The 19610-nt window shown below is 49.2% G+C and overlaps 1 protein-coding gene across 1 annotated transcript in view; it reads right to left on the reverse strand.

Annotated features, from left to right (window-relative positions):
• The window catches only part of CHD3 (chromodomain helicase DNA binding protein 3), an 87786-nt gene that overhangs the window by 52245 nt on the left and 15931 nt on the right, over window positions 1–19610 (reverse strand). Inside the window, 3 exon segments of the mRNA XM_087715027.1 lie at window positions 12041–12184; window positions 13517–13690; window positions 15680–15798. Coding sequence (XP_087571153.1) covers window positions 12041–12184; window positions 13517–13690; window positions 15680–15798 — 437 coding nt within the window.

Here is a 19610-nt window from a genome sequence, read left to right on the forward strand (position 1 = left end):
GGAGAGGGGAAAACAAAAGAGTCGTGTTAATTCCGCCTGGGAAAGGAAGCCGACGCTCTGCCTTGAGTTCCGACCTAAAGGACGCCTGGATGGCCAGGCCAATGTTCCCTCGCCTTCATGACCAAGGGTTCTGCCCTGGGCTTCCCAAAAGCACGAAGCCGACTCCTCGTCCCGATAAAACCCCTTTTATTTAAAGGGGATTCCTCTCCAGCAAAGTCCCGGCCAAGAGTCTCTCACCAGATTTCACCACTACAGACCTTTAGCAGGCTTGGAGAGCTGCCAGGCCGATGTCCTCTAAACTCCGGTTCCACCACAAAACCGCGCTCCACTAAACCGCGTCCGACGAAACCGCGTAGCTGACGTCATCAACAGGGCGACAATAGGGCGGAGACAGAAGCACGCTGTAAACCCTAAACCTAAACCTAACCCCCCTAAACCTAATCCTAAACCTAATCCTAAACCTAACCCTAAACCTAACCCTTAACCTAACCCTAAACCTAACCCTTAACCTAACCCTTAACCTAACCCTAAACCTAACCCTTAACCTAACCCTAAACCTAACCCTTAACCTAACCCTTAACCTAACCCTAAACCTAACCCTTAACCTAACCCTAAACCTAACCCTTAACCTAACCCTAAACCTAACCCTAAACCTAACCCTTAACCTAATCCTAAACCTAACCCTAAACCTAACCCTTAACCTAACCCTAAACCTAACCCTTAACATAACCCTAAACCTAACCCTAACCCTTAACCTAACCCTAAACCTAACCCTAACCCTAACCCTTAACCTAATCCTAAACCTAACCCTAAACCTAACCCTTAACCTAATCCTAAACCTAACCCTTAACCTAATCCTAAACCTAACCCTAAACCTAACCCTTAACCTAACCCTAAACCTAACCCTTAACCTAACCCTAAACCTAACCCTAACCCTTAACCTAACCCTAACCCTAACCCTTAACCTAATCCTAAACCTAACCCTAAACCTAACCCTAAACCTAACCCTAAACCTAACCCTAACCCTAACCCTTAACCTAATCCTAAACCTAACCCTAACCCTAACCCTTAACCTAACCCTAAACCTAACCCTAACCCTAACCCTTAACCTAACCCTAAACCTAATCCTAAACCTAACCCTAAACCTAACCCTTAACCTAACCTTAAACCTAACCCTTAACCTAACCCTTAACCTAATCCTAAACCTAACCCTAAACCAACCCTTAACCTAACCCTAAACCTAACCCTAAACCTAACCCTAACCCTTAACCTAACCCTAACCCTAGATGTAGATAAGATGTAGATGTAGATAAATTTATTTATAAGCCGATTGGATCGGCCTCCGGACCCTCAGCTGTTTCAGGCTGCAGGGATTGCCATCGCCTATTGCTGCCTCCGCTTCCGGGCTCCCCATTTTCCACCCATTCCGGGCGGCGGGGATCGGAATGGGTGGAAAATGGGGTGCAGAAGCGGCAATAGGCAATCCATGCAGACTGAAACAGCTGATGGTCGGAAGGCCGATCAGCTGCTTGTGCTCATCAGGCTGTGCTGAAGTTGAAACTGAAAGAGGTTATTTGCTGTTTGCTATTTGCTTTTTTCTCTCTTGTTTTCCTCCCCAAAGACGCCTAGGTGTGTCTTATACTGGGAACCACAGGCCAAAGGGTGGGGGCCGGTGGGGCTACATTTGGTGTGTAAGATGCACCCAGATTTTCACCTTCTTTTTGGGGGGGGGGAGTGTGTCTTATACTCCAAAAATATGGTATATAGGATGGGATAACGCCGGGCGGGTGAGTGGGCACAACCACTGGTCGGAACTATAGGTTCACCCGAACCGGGAGCAGACCACCTCTGGCTATGGAGCCTTCTTGGGCCTGCTGAAAGGAGCTGCATTATGGAGCTGCATTAAGAGCCAAGGTGGCGCAGTGGTTAAATGCAGCACTGCAGGCTACTGCTAGATCAGCAGGTCAGCGGTTCAAATCTCACCGGCTCAGGGTTGACTCACCCTTCCATCCTTCCCAGGTGGGTAAAATGAGGACCCAGATTGTTGGGGGCAATATGCTGACTCTCTGTAAACCGCTTAGAGAGGGCTGAAAGCCCTATGAAGCGGTATATAAGTCTACTGCTATAGTTGTGCTTCCTGCAGGATCCCAAAGAGCGTGACCCGTCAAAACCGCGCCCGACTAAACCGCGCCCAATTAAACCGCGTCGTTGACGTCATCAACTGGCCGACAACAGCCAGCGCGGAGAAAGAAGGGCGCTTTAAATAGCGCTTTGAAAGCAAGCCGATTCAACTTAAGGTAAGGGTTAAGTTTAGGGTTAGCTTTAGAGTTAGTTTTAGGGTTAGGTTAAGGGTTAGGGTTAGGTTTAAGGTTAGGTTAAGGGTTAGGTTTAGGGTTAGGTTTAGGGTTAGATTAAGGGTTAGGATTAGGTTTAGGGTTAGGTTAAGGGTTAGGGTTAGGGTTAGGTTTTAGGATTAGGTTTAGGGGGGTTAGGTTTAGGTGTTAATTTTAGGTTTAGGGTTTACAGCGTGCTTCTGTCTCCGCGCTGTTGTCGCCCTGTTGATGACATCAGCGATGCGGTTTAGTCGGGCGCGGTTTAGTCGAGCGCGGTTTTGTGGTGGAACCCCCAAAGAGAGGGCTAAGAGAAACATTTTTATCAGGTTCTAAACGGGGAACGTGAGAAAGGAGCCACTGAGTGGGTCCAACAAACGCTCTGAAAACAGTTTAGGCTGGAAATCTCCAAACACGTCACATCAGACGCTCGGGAAGAGGGGGGAGATATATATATATATTTATATGGCTAGCCGAGATGAGAGTGAGTTTGCCCCTCCAGCGAGCTGCAACATCACACAGCGATTGCTTCCGTTCCCTCCTCCCCCAGGAATCTCTCTCTCTCTCTCTCTCTCTCTCACACACACACACACACACACAGCTTGCACCAAAGCGGAGGATTAAAGGGGCTCTTATCAGTCTCCAGGGAAGACGGAGAACTGCCAAACTGGAACAGGCCAACGCTCCATTTAATCCGACCAAAGCCGACGGGGCGCTCGAGTGAGCGAGCGAACGGGGCGGGAGGAACGAGGCTCAAATCTTGGCAGAGCAAGCCCGCAGGCGCAAGCTTCTTGATGCTCTCCCCCGCCTCCCACAACCCGCCTTCATCTCCTCCCCACAACTCAACACCCCCACAGCCCACAGCCAAGGAACTCCCCCACCCCCAAGCAGAAGACATCCATCATTTGCAATCGTTCTGCTGGCCAAACGGAGCTACGGATCTTGCTCCCTGCAGACACCCACACAAACACCCACACACACACAAACACACATATACACACACCCTGCCTGGGCGTTTTAGGACTTCGGCTGTCAAGGCTAAGAGCCCATGTCTGACCCGACCGTGTGGGGGAGGGGGTTCGGCCTACTAAGAGCATTGGTTCAAAAGGGAATAGGGTTCTGGGTAAGGGCGAGTAACACGGTCGTTCAGTGAATCTGGATTCCTCGTTTGCCTTTGCTAGTTGGATGGTCACAAAATGGGGTCATCGCAGGAGCCCCGGGACACTGAGGCCGTCATAAATAGGAAGCCCCCTGCCAGAGGTCTGAATTCTGACCGCGTGGCCACAGGGAACGCTACAACGGCCGTAAGGGTGAAAAGCGGTCATAAATCCCCCTTTTTTTAATCCCGCCAGTGCCGTTGTCAGGTTTTTAAGAAGAGATTAGACAACTATTTGTCTGAAATGGTACTACAGGGTTTCCTGCCTGAGCAGGGGGTTGGACTAGAAGACCTCCGAGGTCCCTTCCAACTCTGTGTTGCTGAATAGCTTGCCTCCAGACGTTGTGGGTGATCCATCACGGACGGACGGAAGGAAGGAAGGAAGGAAGGAAGGAAGGAAGGAAGGAAGGAAGGAAGGAAGGAAGGAAGGAAGGAAGGAAGGAGCAACCATTTGTCCAAGATAGTATAAGGCTGTGATGGCAAAAAGTTCACATGGAAATGTCGTGCACGCACGTGTCAGGGCTGCGCTCTGGAAAAGCCGAACTTCCAGGTTCTGGCGTGCATGCGCGCCCGACGATCAGCTGGCCAGCACACATGCGCACACCGGTTTTCGGCACTGCCGCTTACGCAAAGGACAGCCGATCGTCACGTCGCATGTGCACCAGAAACCCAGAAGAGAAAGAGGCGATGCTGTGCGTGCCAGGTGACTTGGCTTGGTGTGCCATTTTGGGCACACATGCCATAGTTTCGCCATCACGGGTATAAGGAACCCTGAGAGCAGGGGGTTGGACTAGAAGACCTCCAAGGTCCCTTCCGACTCTATTATTCCTTGATGTATGAATCCCTCGGATTTGGGCTGGCAGCAAATCCCAGCAAGACCAACCTAGCTTTGGTCTGCACAGGTAGCCCTTGACTTCATTTAGTGACTGTCCGAAGTCACGACGGCACGGGAAAAAGTGAGTTAGGAGCGTTTTTCACACTTACAACCGTTGCGGCATTTTCCCCGTGTCACGTGACCAAGATTCGGATGCTTGGCAACTGGTTCTTATTTATGACGGTCACAGGTCCCGGGTCACGCGATCCCAGGGTTGGTTTTTTTGGGGTGAGTTCCTGACAAGCAAAGTCCATGGGGAAGCCGGATTCGCTTAACGACCAGGTTAATAACGGCAGTTTTTTTAAAAAAAAATCTGGATGAATGTCTGATCTACGAGGATCTGTCTCTCCTTTCTTTGAACCACTTTGGTTTTTACTCAGACATGGCATAGAATAGAATAGAATAGAATAGAATAGAATAGGAAATAGAAATAAATAGAGATAGAAATAGAAATAAGAGTAGAGTAGAGCAATAGCAATAGCAATAGCAGTTAGACTTATATACCGCTTCATAAGACTTTCAGCCCTCTCTAAGCGGTTTACAGAGTCAGCATATCGCCCCCACAGTCTGGGTCCTCATTTCACCCACCTCGGAAGGATGGAAGGCTGAGTCAACCCTGAGCCGGTGAGATTTGAACCGCTGAACTGCAGATAACAGTCAGCTGAAGTGGCCTGCAGTACTGCACCCTAACCACTGCGCCACCTCGGCTGAATAGAAGAGCAGAATAGAAGAGTTGGAAGGGACCTTGGAGGTCTTCTAGTCCAACCCCCTGCTTAGGCAGGAAACCCTACACCACTTCAGACAAATGGTTATCCATTCTCTCCTTAAAAACCTCCAGTGTTGGGGCATTCACAACTTCTGGAGGCAACTTCTGTTCCCCTGATGAATTGTTCTAACTGTCAGGAAATTCCTCCTTAGTTCTAAGTTGCGTCTCTCCTCGATTAGTTTCCACCCATTGCTTCTTGTCCTGCCTTCTGGTCCTTTGGAGAATAGCTTGACACCCCACCCACCCACCCCTCTTCTTGGCTGTAAGAGCCAAGGTGGCGCAGTGGTTAAATGCAGCACTGCAGGCTACTGCTAGATCAGCAGGTCAGCGGTTCAAATCCCACCAGGCTCAGGGTTGACTCAGCCTTCCATCCTTCCGAGGTGGGTAAAATGAGGACCCAGATTGTTGGGGGCAATATGCTGACTCTCTGTAAACCGCTTAGAGAGGCCTGAAAGGCCTATGAAGCGGTATATAAGTCTCCTGCTATTGCTATATTCTTTGGGGCAGCTCCTAAGATATTGGAACATTGCCACCACTTGTGTCCCAAATCTGTATTTTTTGTGGTGCTGTTTTTGATAGGTTGGATTGTTTTTCCCCCTCTGCGTAATAGACAGGTGCAAAAAAGCCAGCTAAGCAGTTCTGCTTTCTCCCTGCTGCTTGTCTTCTCCTCGCCACTTTCTCCCAGCAATGGACCAATTGTTTTCCTTGATTTTTTTTCTCTCTAGTTTTTAACACGTTGGGAGAAGCTTTTTTTTCATTTTTATTTTTTTTTTTGCTTTTGTCGCCAGCCTTTCTTCATGGTGAGCCTTAGCTTTTCTTCGGGTCCTCTTTTACAGGCTCGGGCTGTTTGCTGATATTCCGCCTTAGTTATTTGCCCCCCCCCCCCTTTCCACTTTTTTTATACTTGCTTGCGTTAAGGGCAAACTACGGTTATGCAGTTGATCGGAGCTAAACAGAAACCGAGATGCTTTTACAAACCACGGTTTGGAAGATTACTTGCAACCGCACTGTGGAAGTCATAAGCCACATTTAAATTCGGGAAAATAGATTTGCGGGAAAATATATGCCCACAGGAATGCCATATATATATATCACAAGAGACCATCCAGACCTTCCTCCCATATTTGGGCATACCGGGGGTTGTAAATATAGATAGATAGATAGATAGATAGATAGATAGATAGATAGATAGATAGATAGATAGATAGATAGATAGATAGATAGATAGATAGATAGATGATAGATAGATATAGATATAGATATAGATTAGATAGATATAGATATAGATATAGATATATATAGATAGAGATAGATATAGAGATTTACAACCCCCGGTATGCCCAAATATGGGAGGAAGGTCTGGATGGTCTCTTGTGACGAGCCGAAGGACAGAGAATGGAAGTAGTGATCTTCCTCCAATATTTGGGGCATACCAGGGGTTGTAAATCTAAATAGATACCTTTCACCCTGGCTTGGCTGATAAGGAGTCAAGCTCTGTGGCTTAGTGGTTAACACATCTGCCTAAGATGCAATACAGCACAGGTTCGTAAGGGTATGGCTAGCTGATGAGAGCTAAATAGCTTGAAATAGATGTATACTAGTCTCCCTTTATTTATTTATCAGCACAAATACAACATACATACATATATATATACACATACACATACACATACACACACACACACACACACACACACACACACACATATATATACATATATATATTTCAGGCCAAAAGTCTGAACCTTGGACCTTGAATGACATGCAAGGAGCTATGCAGGTAGTCCTCGACTTACGACCACAACGGAGCCCAAAACTTTGTTAAGCAAGGCATTGATGACATTTTGCCCTGTTTTACGAGCTTTCTGGCTACCGGTCGTTCAGTGAAACACCGTGGTTGATAAGTTAGTAACCTGGTTGTTAAGCGATTCATGGACTTTGCTGGTCAGGAGGTCGCAAAAGGGGAATTTCACCTGCCCTCGGGACACTACGACCATCATAAACACAGAGGAGTCAATTGGCCAAGCGTCCGAATTTTGATCAGGGGAATCATGAGGACGCTGTAAGTCGAGGACTTACAAAAAGCATGGCCAGGACAAAGGCAAGGCAAAGCCTCAACAACAACAACAACAACAAAAAGAAATTTGATACTATTTAATGTGAGGCCTCTCTATCTCATAGGAGTATGAATGCAATAATATATTTTTTTCTCTCTTCTATTATATTTTAAAAAAATAATAATTTTAGGGGGGGCACGTTTTTCCAGCCTGGGGGAGGTTTTGCTTCCAACCGTTTCGAAAATTTATCCCCCGACGAAGCCACCTTGCTTATGGCCGCCTGGCGCTGTATGATCTCATCTTGACGAGCGGATCGGGGCCTCGTTTAATTATTGATGGTCGATACCTCCCACAATGCACTGCGGACGGGCGATTAAAGAAAAGGGATGCCATTAAAGAAATAACGGAGCTCGGCGAGGCTTTTAAAAGGAGGGAGGGGGGTGGGTGGGGGCGGGGAGAGAGAGAGAGAGAGATTGAAAATTAAAAAAAAAAATATGCAGCCAGCTCAACAGAGGGGAGGGATCTGAATTTATTTAATTTTCAAAATGGTTTCCAGAAATAGGCGTGTCGCAGAAAACAAAGGCAGGCCTGAACAAAAAAATAAAATAAAATAAAAAAGACACAGTGGGTCTGGCCGTGTGCGTGTGTGTGTGTGTGAGAGAGAGAGAGAGAGAGGAGAGAGAGAGAAGAATGTGGCAAGGGGAGGGATGGGGGGGAGGCAAACACACAAGGATAACCACAAGATAAAAGAAAAGCCCAGCCTATAAGCTCGGTTGTTTGCTGTAGCCAGATGGGAATAATTCTGCATCCAGGCATTTGAAAGGGGAAAAAAAGAAGAAAAAAATAAAATAAAACCAGAGGTAGAATATTAAAAACAGATCGAGGAAATAGAAGGTGGGGGACGATGAGGGGGATAAAACATAACAGTTGCTAGAACTGGGTTTGGCCAGTCTAGAGAAAAGGAGTGGGGGGGTGGGAAGGAGACGTGATAGCAGTCTTACAATATTTGAGGGGCTCCCCCCAAAGAAGTGGGGGTCCACCTATTCTCCAAGGCACCTGAAGGCTAGAGACGAAGCGACGGATGGAAACCATTCAAGGAGAGAAACAACTTAGAACCGAGGAGAAATTTCCTGACCGTTAGCACAACTAACCAGTGGAACTGCTTGCCACCAGAAAGTCGTAGGCGCTCCCATCACTGGAGGTTTTCAAGAAGAGACTGGGCAACCGTTTGTCTGAAACTGTATAAGATCCCCTGCTTGAGCAAGGGGTTGGACTAGAAGACCTCCAAAGCCCCTTCCAACTGTGCAATTCTAGCAAAGAGAAGGACTAGGGGTAACATGACAGTATCTTCCAATACTTGAGGGGCTGCCCCAAAGGAGAGGAAGGGGCCAACCTATTTTCCCTGAAGGCAGGACAGGAAACAATGGATGGAAACTCATCAAGGAGAGGAGCAACCTGGAATCGAGGAGGAATTTCCCCGACAGTAGGAAGAGTGAACCCTTGGGACAGCTTGCCACTAGAAGCTGTAATTGCTCCATCCCTGGAGATTTTTAAGAAGAGACTGGACAGCCATTTGGGTGAAAGGGTAGGGGGCTTCCTGCTTGAGCAGGGGGTTGGACTAGAACAGGGGTCCCCAATCCCCAAGGCTGTGCCCCCCCCCTTCCATCCAGGCCACCAAGCCGAAAAGGCCGAAGACCGCTGGACTAGATGACCTCCCAGGCCCCTTCCAAGATGAAATGTAGCATGGGCGAAAGATAGCAGAACCAATGAACCAACGAACTGCTAGCTGCACTTCCTGTCCCCTCTGCAGAGAAAGACGAACGCAGCCCTGCAATACAGGGTATTCCTCGACTTACGACCACCATCGTAAGCCCCCAACCTCCGTGAGCTTTGCCACCTTTGCTGCAAGCGAATCACGGCAGCTCTTAAGCGAGGAACACGGTCGTTCAACGAATCCGGGTTCCTCGTTTGCCTTCGCTTGTCGGAAGGTCGCAAGAGGGGACCATCGCAGGAGCCCCAGGACACCGCGGCCGTCATAAAGACGCCGTCCGCTGCCAGGGGTATGAACTCTGACCGCGCGGCCACGAGGAACACTGCAACGGCCGTAAGGATGGGAAACGGTCATAAATCCCCCCCATTTTTTCCGCCCCATGGTGCCGTTGTCAGGTTTTTAAGAAGAGATTAGACAGCCACGGTACTATAGGGTTTCCTGCCTGAGCCGGGGGTTGGACTAGAAGACCTCCGAGGTCCCTTCCAACTCGCCCGATCGCATTTGGGCAAGACCCACACAAGCCTTAGCAGCCTCCATGACTTTGAGGCAAACCCCAAATCACCCCAAGATTCAAGATCGGTTTTATTCCCCCCCTCCTCAATTCCAGGGTTGCTACAAGGGACATCACAGCCCCCGGTTCTCTCAAGGGACGGTGGCCACCGGCTTCCTGCAGCCCAAGGCACGGGAGCTAGCATCGCACAGCTCTCTCCCCCCCCTCCCAGAGCCTTCTTAAGGTATTTTAGGAGCGCAGCCCCTCCCCAAAGCAGAGTCGAGAGTCACTTGAAGCCTCCCCCGAGAGCCAAGAAGGAGACATCAAAGGTCTCCGCAGGGCTTTCCCCGGGAGGAATTCCCTCTCCATCAAGGGACCGTTCGGCCAATTCCAGCCCCACGCCAGCCGCCAGCCGCAGGGAAGGCGGGCAAGGCAGACGGTCTGCCTCCTCCCGCCCAGGCAAGTGCCCAACAATTCACAGCTAATTAGAGTCAGGCGGAGGGTTTCCTCCCCACCAATCCCTTCCGCCCACTTTCGGCAGGCCTGTTCTCTCTCCCCTACCCCCCTGGAATAAATCACTGCCTTTATTAAGGGGAAAAAAGGCAAAAGAGGCCCAGGTGGCCTGGCGATTCCTGGTATACCAGATCCCCCTCCCATCGGTCACAGAGCAGTCGGTTGGCAGCTGAGCACGCCTCTGCCCGCCAAGCTGAAGCCGGGAGAGACCACGGGGGCTGCCAAGGCCACGGGCTGCTTCCCTGTCGCTGACGTGAGCTCTCAGCCTCGCCTGGCTAGAAGAGCAGGCTGGCAGCCAGAGGAAATGTCTCGGGGGCGCGCGACGGAGAACCGCCAGAGGTTGCGGGATTAGCATCCAACTGAGACCAGCCGGCTTAGGAGTGAAGGGAGCGGGAAAACCCTTCCTGTTCTCCAGACAGGTGTCTCGCCTCCCCCCCCTTCCCCCCCCCCGCGCTTTCCCAGAGTCTTTTGCCGCTCAGGGAGGCTGAGACGAGAAGATCCCTTGGCACAAGTGGGAAATTTCAATCCCTCCAGCAGACGTCTCCCCCCAGAGAAGATGACGACGACGATCAGCAGAAGGAACCCTTCTGCTCTCAAAAGGCTTGTTGGGGTTCTTAAGGCCACCCCGAGTAGGATCGTATTAGAAAGGGGTGGGGGGGGGTAGGAGTGGGGGGGGGAGGAAATGGAGAAAGGGGACTGGGGGTTTCTTTGAGCAGTCACCCTTTTCGCAGAGACTTGGGCATTGTGGGTGAGTGGGCCGGAAGACGCATCCTTCGTTTTATCTGGCTGCCCCCCCTCTCAAGGACTCATCAAATTAAAACTCCACAGAAGGAAATGACAATATGAAAGATATAGATAGATAGATAGATGGATGGATGGATGGATGGATGGACGGACGGACGGACGGACGGACGGATGGATGATAGGTAGGTGGGTGGGTGGGTGGGTGGGTGGATGGATGGATGGATAGATAGATAGATGGATAGAGACAGACAGACAGACACACAGACAGACAGACAATGATAGAATATAGAAGAAGATAGATGGAAGATGATAGATAGATAGATAGATAGATAGATAGATAGATAGATAGATAGATAGATAGATAGATAGACAGACAGACAGACAGACAGACAGACAGACAGACAGACGGACAGACAGATAATGATAGAATATAGAAGATAGATGGAAGATGATAGATAGATAGAAAGATAGATAGATAGATAGATAGATAGATAGATGGATGGATGGATGGATGGATGGATGGATGGATGGATGGATGGATGGATGGATGGATAGATAGATAGATAGATAGATAGATAGATAGATAGATAGATAGATAGACAGATAATGATAGAATGTAGAAGATAGATGGAAGATGATAGATAGATAGATAGATAGATAGATAGATAGATAGATAGATAGATAGATAGATAGATAGACAGACAGACAGACAGACAGACAGACAGACAGAGGTAGGTAGGTAGGTAGGTAGGTAGGTAGGTAGGTAGGCAGGCAGGCAGGCAGGCAGGCAGGCAGAGAGTGGATAGATAGATGGATGGATGGATGGACGGACACAGAAAGATAATGATAAATGACAGGTAGATGATAGATAATGTTAAATAGATGATAATGGACAGATGGATGGATGAACACACAATGATAGATGATAGGTGGACAATGATAGATAGATGATAGATAATGGATGGATGGACAAAGAGAGAGAAAGAGAGAGATACAAAGATGATGATAGGTGATAGGTAGATGATAGACAGATAATGATAGGTAGATGATAGGTACAGGTAGCCCTCCACTTACGGCCACAATGGAGGCCAGGCAGTTGTTAAGTGAGTTTACCCCCATTTCCTGACCTCTTTTTGCCACAGTTAAGCAAACCACTGCAGTTGTTAAATGAATCCTTCGGTCATTAAGCGAGTCCGACTTCCCCCATTGACTTTGCTTGTCGGAAGCCGGCTGGGCAAAGTGCAAATGGTAATCACTTGACCGTGAGAAATTTCAACCATCAACCTGAAAACCTGCTGGGTGGCGTTTCCCTCGCCCCCCCCCCCACCACCTCGCCCACCGGCTGATATGCAAGAACCCACCTCATAAACTGGCTGAAGGCTTTGTAGTTTGTCAAGGTATGGTAGTCTTCCTCGGTGAAAACATGGTCAACGTCTTCCAGGCCCCAAGTCATGAGCAGCTGGGCCGAGGACTTCTGCTCCACCTTCGAAGGAAGGGACAGAAAGTCTCAGGACATTCCCCCCAAAGAGCAAAGTAGAGGCAGAGAGAGAGACAGAAGGGAGGAAGGAGACAAAAAGACAAGAAAGATGGATAGGAAAGAAAGGAAGGAAGGAAGGAAGAAAGAAAGAAAAAAAGAAAGAAAGAAAGAAAGAAAGAAAGAAAGAAAGAAAGAAAGAGGAAAAAGACAAGATAGGAAAGTATAGGAGAGAGAGAGAGAGAGAGAGAAAGAAAGAAAGAAAAGGGGAGGAAGGAAGGAAAAAGACAAGAAAGAGGAAGGGGAGGGAGGGGAGGAAGGAGACAAAAACATAAGAAAGATGGATAGGAAAGAGAGAGAGAGAGAGAAAGGGAGGGAGGAAAAAGACAAGAAAGATAGGAAAGAAAGAGAAAGAAAGAAGGAAAGAAAAGAAAGAAAGAAGGAAAGAAAGAAAGAAAGAAAGGGGGAGGAAGGAAAAAGACAAGAAAGAGGAAGGGGAGGGAGGAGAGGAAGGAAGGAGACAAAAAGATAAGAAAGATGGATAGGAAAGAAAGAAAGAAAGAAAGAAAGAAAGAAAGAAAGAAAGAAAGAAAGAAAGAAAGAAAGAAAGAAAGAAAGAAAGAAAAGGGGAGGAAGGAAGGAAAAAGACAAGAAAGAGGAAGGGGAGGGAGGGGAGGAAGGAAGGAGACAAAAAGATAAGAAAGATGGATAGGAAAGAAAGCGAGAGAGAGAGAGAGAAAGGGAGGGAGGAAAAAGACAAGAAAGATAGGAAAGAAAGAAAGAGAAAGGAAAGAAAGAAAGAAAGAAAGAAAGAAAGAAAGAAAGAATGAAAGAAAGAGGGAGAGCGAGGGAGGGAGAGAAAGGACTTCAGTCTCTTTTCTTTTGCAGCACAGGAGAAAAATAGGGGATCAGCAGAGGGGGAGTCCTATCAGCCCCCCCCCCTTTCAGCCTGAAGCTAATTGCTCTTGTACATGTTGGGAATTTGGGAAACGCAAGGCAAGGCGGAGTCAAGTGGGGAAGTAGCCTTGAATCCTTGCGTAGTGGCAAGGGCCGTTAGCCTGACCTCCCCACGCCTAAGCCCCATGAAACCCTCTTCTGTCTGTTCCCAGGGGAAGCTGAGCGGTCTGGGAAGACTCTTCTATTACAAGCAGCACCCAACACAGCTGTGGAGCTGGAGCTTTCACTGTCCGGCAACTCCACCCCACCCCATCAGCCATGGAGGAGGAGAGGGAGAGAGGAGGAGGAGGAGGAGGAGGAGGAGGAGGAGGAGGAGGAGGAGGAGGAGGACGACGACAACGACGACGACGACAGGGATCCAAGGCCCCCCTGCATCCTTCCCACCTTTGGCTTTTGCATTCCGTCTTCCTCCGTCTTTTTCCGCCGCTTGGTCTTCTTCTCTTTCTTCTCCCGGTGTTTGCGCCGTTTCTTCTTCCCAACGCCCCCATAGTCACTGCCCCCGCTCTCCGACTTGGCCCGATACTCCTCTCGGTCGGACTCAAACTCATCCTCACTGACCTGCCAAGAGGGGGAAAAGAAAAAGGGAAAAAAAAAAAAAAAAACCAGAGCCCAAGGCAAGAAGTGAGATCGTTAGCATTAATTAAGAGGCCAGCTATCCCTGCTGAGCACGGAGGAGAAGAAGCCCCCCCCCCCCCCCCGTGCCAGGACCACAGTCCCCCCCCCCTTCCGATTTCATTGTGACATAACGACTTGGCAAACGAATGAAACAGTCTGGGGGGATTTTTTTGGTCAATGCGAAGAGGAGATGCAGAAAAGCTTCCAACGCTCCACACACCAGGGGGTGGGGAAAGATGGCCTCTTTATGACCCGTGGACTTCGACTCCCAGAATTCCTGAGCCAGCCGTGCTCGGGGAATTCTGGGTAGTCGAAATCCGCAGGTGGTAAAGGGGCCATCTTTCCCCACCTCTGATTTACACAGATATTTATTTTGTTTGATTTCTATAGCCGCCCCATCTCACCCAATGATTCTGGGCAGCTTGTAAGTCAGAAACATACCCCGTTTTCCCCGAAAATAAGGCCTCCCTGGATAATAAACTCAATTGGGCTTTCGAGCGCGTGCGCTAAAATAAGCCCTCCCCTGAAAATAAGCCCTCCCCCCAAAAAAATATTGCAACACACCAGCAGCCATGAGGTGACCGCACTCGCCGCTTCCTGCACGTCAAAAGTTATAAGACCACCCCAAAAATAATTATTTTGGGTGGGGGAATCCAAAGAAAATAAGACCATGTCTTATTTTCGGGGAAACTCGGTAGATTACAATGGCAATTTTTTACAACAATAAAAACTCGTTCTAAGCGCGAAAGAAACTAAGAACAGATTTTACTTCGGGCTGTTGTGTGATTAAAAGTGAAAATGCGATCTTTTTTTTTTTTGCTATTTCATCCATCCGCTATGCCTCTGACCCAGGCAGAACCTTTTCACACCCAGCAATTTTTATTATTTATTAAGAACATGTATATAATCTGCCCAACTCCCTTCCCCGCAATAAATCCTTCTGGCAAACAGCAATTATGCCGACCCCTTGATGGTCTAATTCTAGGGTCCCCGGGACTTGGAAGAGGGCATCAAAAGGGGGGGGGGGATCTTATCTCTGCAGAGAGGGAGAGAGAAGGCCCTTCTTTTGAGTCCCACTCAAGGAAGGAGACCCCTAACATCTCCTGCCTCCCTGCTCTGGTGAGTCACATAGATGTCACTGGGAAAAAGGTGGGCCTTCAAGTAACTTGGCTCCCGGCGCTACGTGGCCTGGGACCAGGGTCTTGGAAGGGCCAGGGGGTGGTTCGCAAATGTGACCGCATGGGCCTTCTGCGCATGCGCTTTGGGCTTTAAAAAAAGTGATGCCATAGAACCGGGGTGAATCCCACCTCTGGGAAGGACCCCCTTTTCCCAGTGACCACCAATATTTGGAAGGAAACTGGCTGCCGATGCAGTCACCCACAGGAGAGCAATAGCAATAGCAATATAGCAATAGCAGTAGACTTATATACCGCTTCATAGCCCTTTCAGGCCTCTCTAAGCGGTTTACAGAGAGTCAGCATATTGCCCCCAACAATCTGGGTCCTCATTTTACCCACCTCGGAAGGATGGAAGGCTGAGTCAACCCTGAGCCGGTGAGATTTGAACCGCTGAACTGCTGATCTAGCAGTAGCCTGCAGTGCTGCATTTAACCACTGCGCCACCTTGGCTCAAATTGGTGTTCTTGGCCGACACAATTCTGAACCGATTGAGGCATCGCTAGGACTACAGGAGATCCAACTCCCCTGCGCGGGTGAGAACCAAGGCCAGAAATCCTGGCACGGCTTCCATTTCCCCACCCCGCCCCCATGCCCCAAAACTGGTTCTCCTCTACCTAAGGTTAGGAACGGACGCCGCTAAAGAAGTCGTCCTATTGGCGAATTGGCTTGGCGCAATAGTATACACGCGCCAACGATACGGGATACGGGTCCGCGTGGGAGAGGGAGAAAAAGGCTTCGGTTAGGGGGCACTTACTAATTTTTTGCGCTTCCTGGGTTTCCCCGGCTTGTTCTCCTTCTGCTTCCTCGGCCCTCGTTTCTTCTTCTTGACGACGAGGGGACTCTCTAAGCTGCACAAATCCTCCTCTTCGTCGTCTGGAATACAAAACGGGGGGAAAGGATCCCCAGGCGTCAAAAAGAAAAAGACAGACAGACGACAGAAGGAGACCACCTGCTTTGAGACCGCTTCAGCGCCACGTCCGAGCTCAATGGCGAGGGACAAGAGGGGGTCCTCTTGGAGCCTTGCCGCCAACCCTCCGAGGGGCTGGATTCTCTGCCAGCAAAGGCACCCCACAGCGCGGAAAGGGCCAGGCAGGGAAGAGCAGCGAGGGAACGTCGAAACAGACAACTGGGTGGTCTTTGGCGGTCTCTTGAGTTTGGGGGTTCCTTGCAGACGTTTCACGACCCAGCAAGGGAACATCGTCAGTGCTGATTAACTTCCTTCTAGCACTGATGATGTTCACTAGTTGGGTCATGAGACGTCTGCAGGAAAACCACCAAACTGAGAGCACCAAGGAGCCCACATTCCTCCTCCTCTTCCTCCTCCCAAACCCCAATCCCGCGTAGCACTGACGATGTTCCCTAGTTGGGTCATGAAACGTCTGTGAGAAAACCACCAAGCTCAGAGACCACCAAGGACCCCACAGTCCTTCACCTACTCCTCCTCTCCGCAAACCCCACTCCCTTCTAGCACTGATGATGTTCCCTAGTTGGGTCATGAAACGTCTGTGAGAAAACCACCAACTTCAGACAGCACCAAGGACCTCGTAGTTATCCTTCCCCTTTCCCCATTCCACAAATCTTTCTCTCTGCCCGCCACCACCCCTCCCACTACCGCCATGATGTTTCATAGCTGGGCCATGCAAGGAAACAACCCAGCTCAAGAGCGCCAAGAACTCCCACCATTCAACCCTGAGTTACAAGCATTCTCTTCTATTCGAATCCTGCATTGCCAGCCTTATCCAGGCAAGTTCAATTACTATTTCCGCCTTTTTAACGGGTGTTTTTTTACTCTCAACCCTACTCTCCAAGCTCCTTCTCCTACATCTCCTAGGCTTATTATGGCCAGAGTGCATTAGAACTTCCCCCCTTCCAGAGATAGTGGGGGGAGAAAACATGTAGTTAACAACACAACCACCCCTAGAAAGGGGTCAGGCTCCCAATTTCCCAAGGCCTGGTACAAAGTGTTAAGAGCCACCAGTGGCACTAGTCCCTTTTGATGCTGCAGGTACGGCAAACGCAATGTAACTCCTTAATAGGAGTCACCGGGGCCAGCTCCCCTCTCGTTCCCCATTGTTGTAAATCAGAAGCAACTCCACCTCACAGCTGCCGAAGAGGAGGAGGAGGAGGAGGAGAGGCCATTAATCCCTTCCATCCTCCTTTCCTCCAACAAGTTTTGTAACCTCCCGCTCTTCTTCCCCCTCCGCGCACGGAGGGAAGATCCGTATCGACAGGCAGCCGAACCGACTCCATTAATATCGCAGGACAGCTACGTCTACCTCGGCGGTAATTAAATGCTCCAGAGACTCACGGAGCCCCCTCCGGCGATTTCTCAGCCGCCTCACCGAGACAAAACGGGCAAGGGAGCCTCGGCCGTTAACCCGGCTGTGATTAATGTGGGGGCGTCCCCCAACCGAGTGTCAACATTGGGAAGGTTCCCCCCGCCCCTCCAAATCGGAAGCGCCCATCCATCACCTGCTGTCACCGCTTAACAAAAACCAAAGGGAAGGATTTATGCGCCTTGTGGGCAGCTGGTCATTTGCATTCTTTTTAGAGGGTCATTGAGGCCACTTGGAGTCCCAAAGGTGCTTTTTATTTCCAAGAGGCAACTGGATTTTTTTTTCTTTTGAGGACGTTTTGCTTCTCATCCGAGAATCTTCTTCGGCTCTGACTGGACGGTGGTGGGGAAAGGATTTATATATTATACGCCTTGCGGACCCCTGGTCATTTGCCTCCTTTTAGAGGGTCGTTGAGGCCACTTGGAGGTTTGTCTGTGTCCTTTCAGCAGTCCCAAGAAGGCTCCACATTTCTTTGCACCACTCAGGTGACCCTGAGGACACAGACAAACCTCCAAGTGGCCTTAATGACCCTCTGAAAGGATGCAAATGACCAGCTGTCTGCAAGGAGGATCAATCCTTCCCTTCCCCACCATCCAGTCAGAGCAGAAGAAGCTTCTTGGAGGAGAAGCGAAAGGTCTTTAAAGAAGACACCAATAAACCTCCAAGTGGCCTCAACGACCCTCTAAAAAGGATGCAAATGACCAGCTGTCTGCAAGCTGAAAGGAAATGAAATCCTTCCCCTCCCCACCACCGTCCAGTCAAGAGCCGAAGAAGCTCCTCGGATGAAAAGCAAAACGTCCTCAAAAGAAAAAAAAACAACAGAAAGTCCACTTGCCTCTTGAAAAAAAGCACCTTTGGGACTCCAAAGGGCCTTAATGACCCTCTAAAAAGGATGCAAATGACCAGCTGTCTCCAAGGAGTATCAATCCTTCCTCACCATCCAGTCAGAACTGAAGAAGCTTCTTGGATGGGAAAGGAAACGTCTTCTAGGAAAAAAAACCCAGAAAGTCCAATTGCCTCTTGAAAAAAAGCACCTTTGGGGACTCCAAGTGGCCTTAATGACCCTCTGAAAGGATGCAAATGACCAGCTGTCTGCAAGGAGGATCAATCCTTCCCTTCCCCCACCATCCAGTCAGAGCAGAAGAAGCTTCTTGGAGGAGAAGCGAAAGGTCTTTAAAGAAGACACAAATAAACCTCCAAGTGGCCTCAACGACCCTCTAAAAAGGATGCAAATGACCAGCTGTCTGCAAGCTGAAAGGAAATGAAATCCTTCCCCTCCCCACCACCGTCCAGTCAAGAGCCGAAGAAGCTCCTCGGATGAAAAGCAAAATGTCCTCAAAGAAAAAAATAAAACAGAAAGTCCACTTGCCTCTTGAAAAAAAGCACCTTTGGGACTCCAAGTGGCCTCAACGACCCTCTGAAAAGGATGCAAATGACCAGCTGTCTGCAAGGAGTATCAATCCTTCCTCACCATCCAGTCAGAACTGAAGAAGCTTCTGGGATGGGAAGAGAAATGTCTTTCTAGGAAAAAAACCCAGAAAGTCCACTTGCTTCAAGAAAAAAGCAAGCATGGTTTGGGATAACCATGACCTGGATGACTGAGAATCTCCGTAGATATCGACCGTTACAACGGCACTGAAAAACAGTGACTTACGACCGTTTTTCGCAACTGTTGTGGTGTCCCCATGGTCACGCGATCAAAATTCAGACGCTTGGCAACTGACACGTATTTATGACGTTCTGAGATCATGGGATCATCCCCCTTTTGTAACCTTCCGACAAGCAGAAGGAAGACAGATTCACTTCGCACCCTTTTCACTCCTCTGACAACTGCAGCCGTTCATTTAACACCTCGGGCAAGAAAAGGTTGCAAAAAAATGAGGGAGAATTCACGTAACAACTGCCTCACTTGGGAACAGAAATATGGGGCTCGTAAGTCGGGGAATACTTGCGTAGGTTCTCCGGCTTGTACAGGGGGGGTTGGATTACAGGACCTCAGAGGTCCCTTCCAGCCCTAGGATTCTATGTTCCAAATTCCTGGGGGAACAGACGGGGGCCCTTTTCCCATTCGGGTTCAACAGCCTAGACAACCGTAATCCTTACGGGATAGCTGACCATCCCGCGGGCATTTAGGGGGCGCCTCGGTTTTAGACAAAGGATTGCCTGGATTTTAAAGTGCTGTTTTACGCCTGCAGCTTTCTCCGAAACCTTTAAGCCTTCATTCAATCTTTCTGCCTACCCACCCATCCAAACAAGACCTCTGAACACCTCGCATGCTTGCCTTGGCTGAACGTCTGGCTTTTCATGCAGTCAGAAAAACCATGCGAAGATCAACGGCTTCTGTACTCT

Source organism: Thamnophis sirtalis, unplaced genomic scaffold (assembly GCF_051295495.1).
Source record: "Thamnophis sirtalis isolate CommonGarterSnake01/CBP01778 unplaced genomic scaffold, rThaSir2_p1.2 scaffold_4, whole genome shotgun sequence".
NCBI classification, from domain to species: domain Eukaryota; kingdom Metazoa; phylum Chordata; class Lepidosauria; order Squamata; family Natricidae; genus Thamnophis; species Thamnophis sirtalis.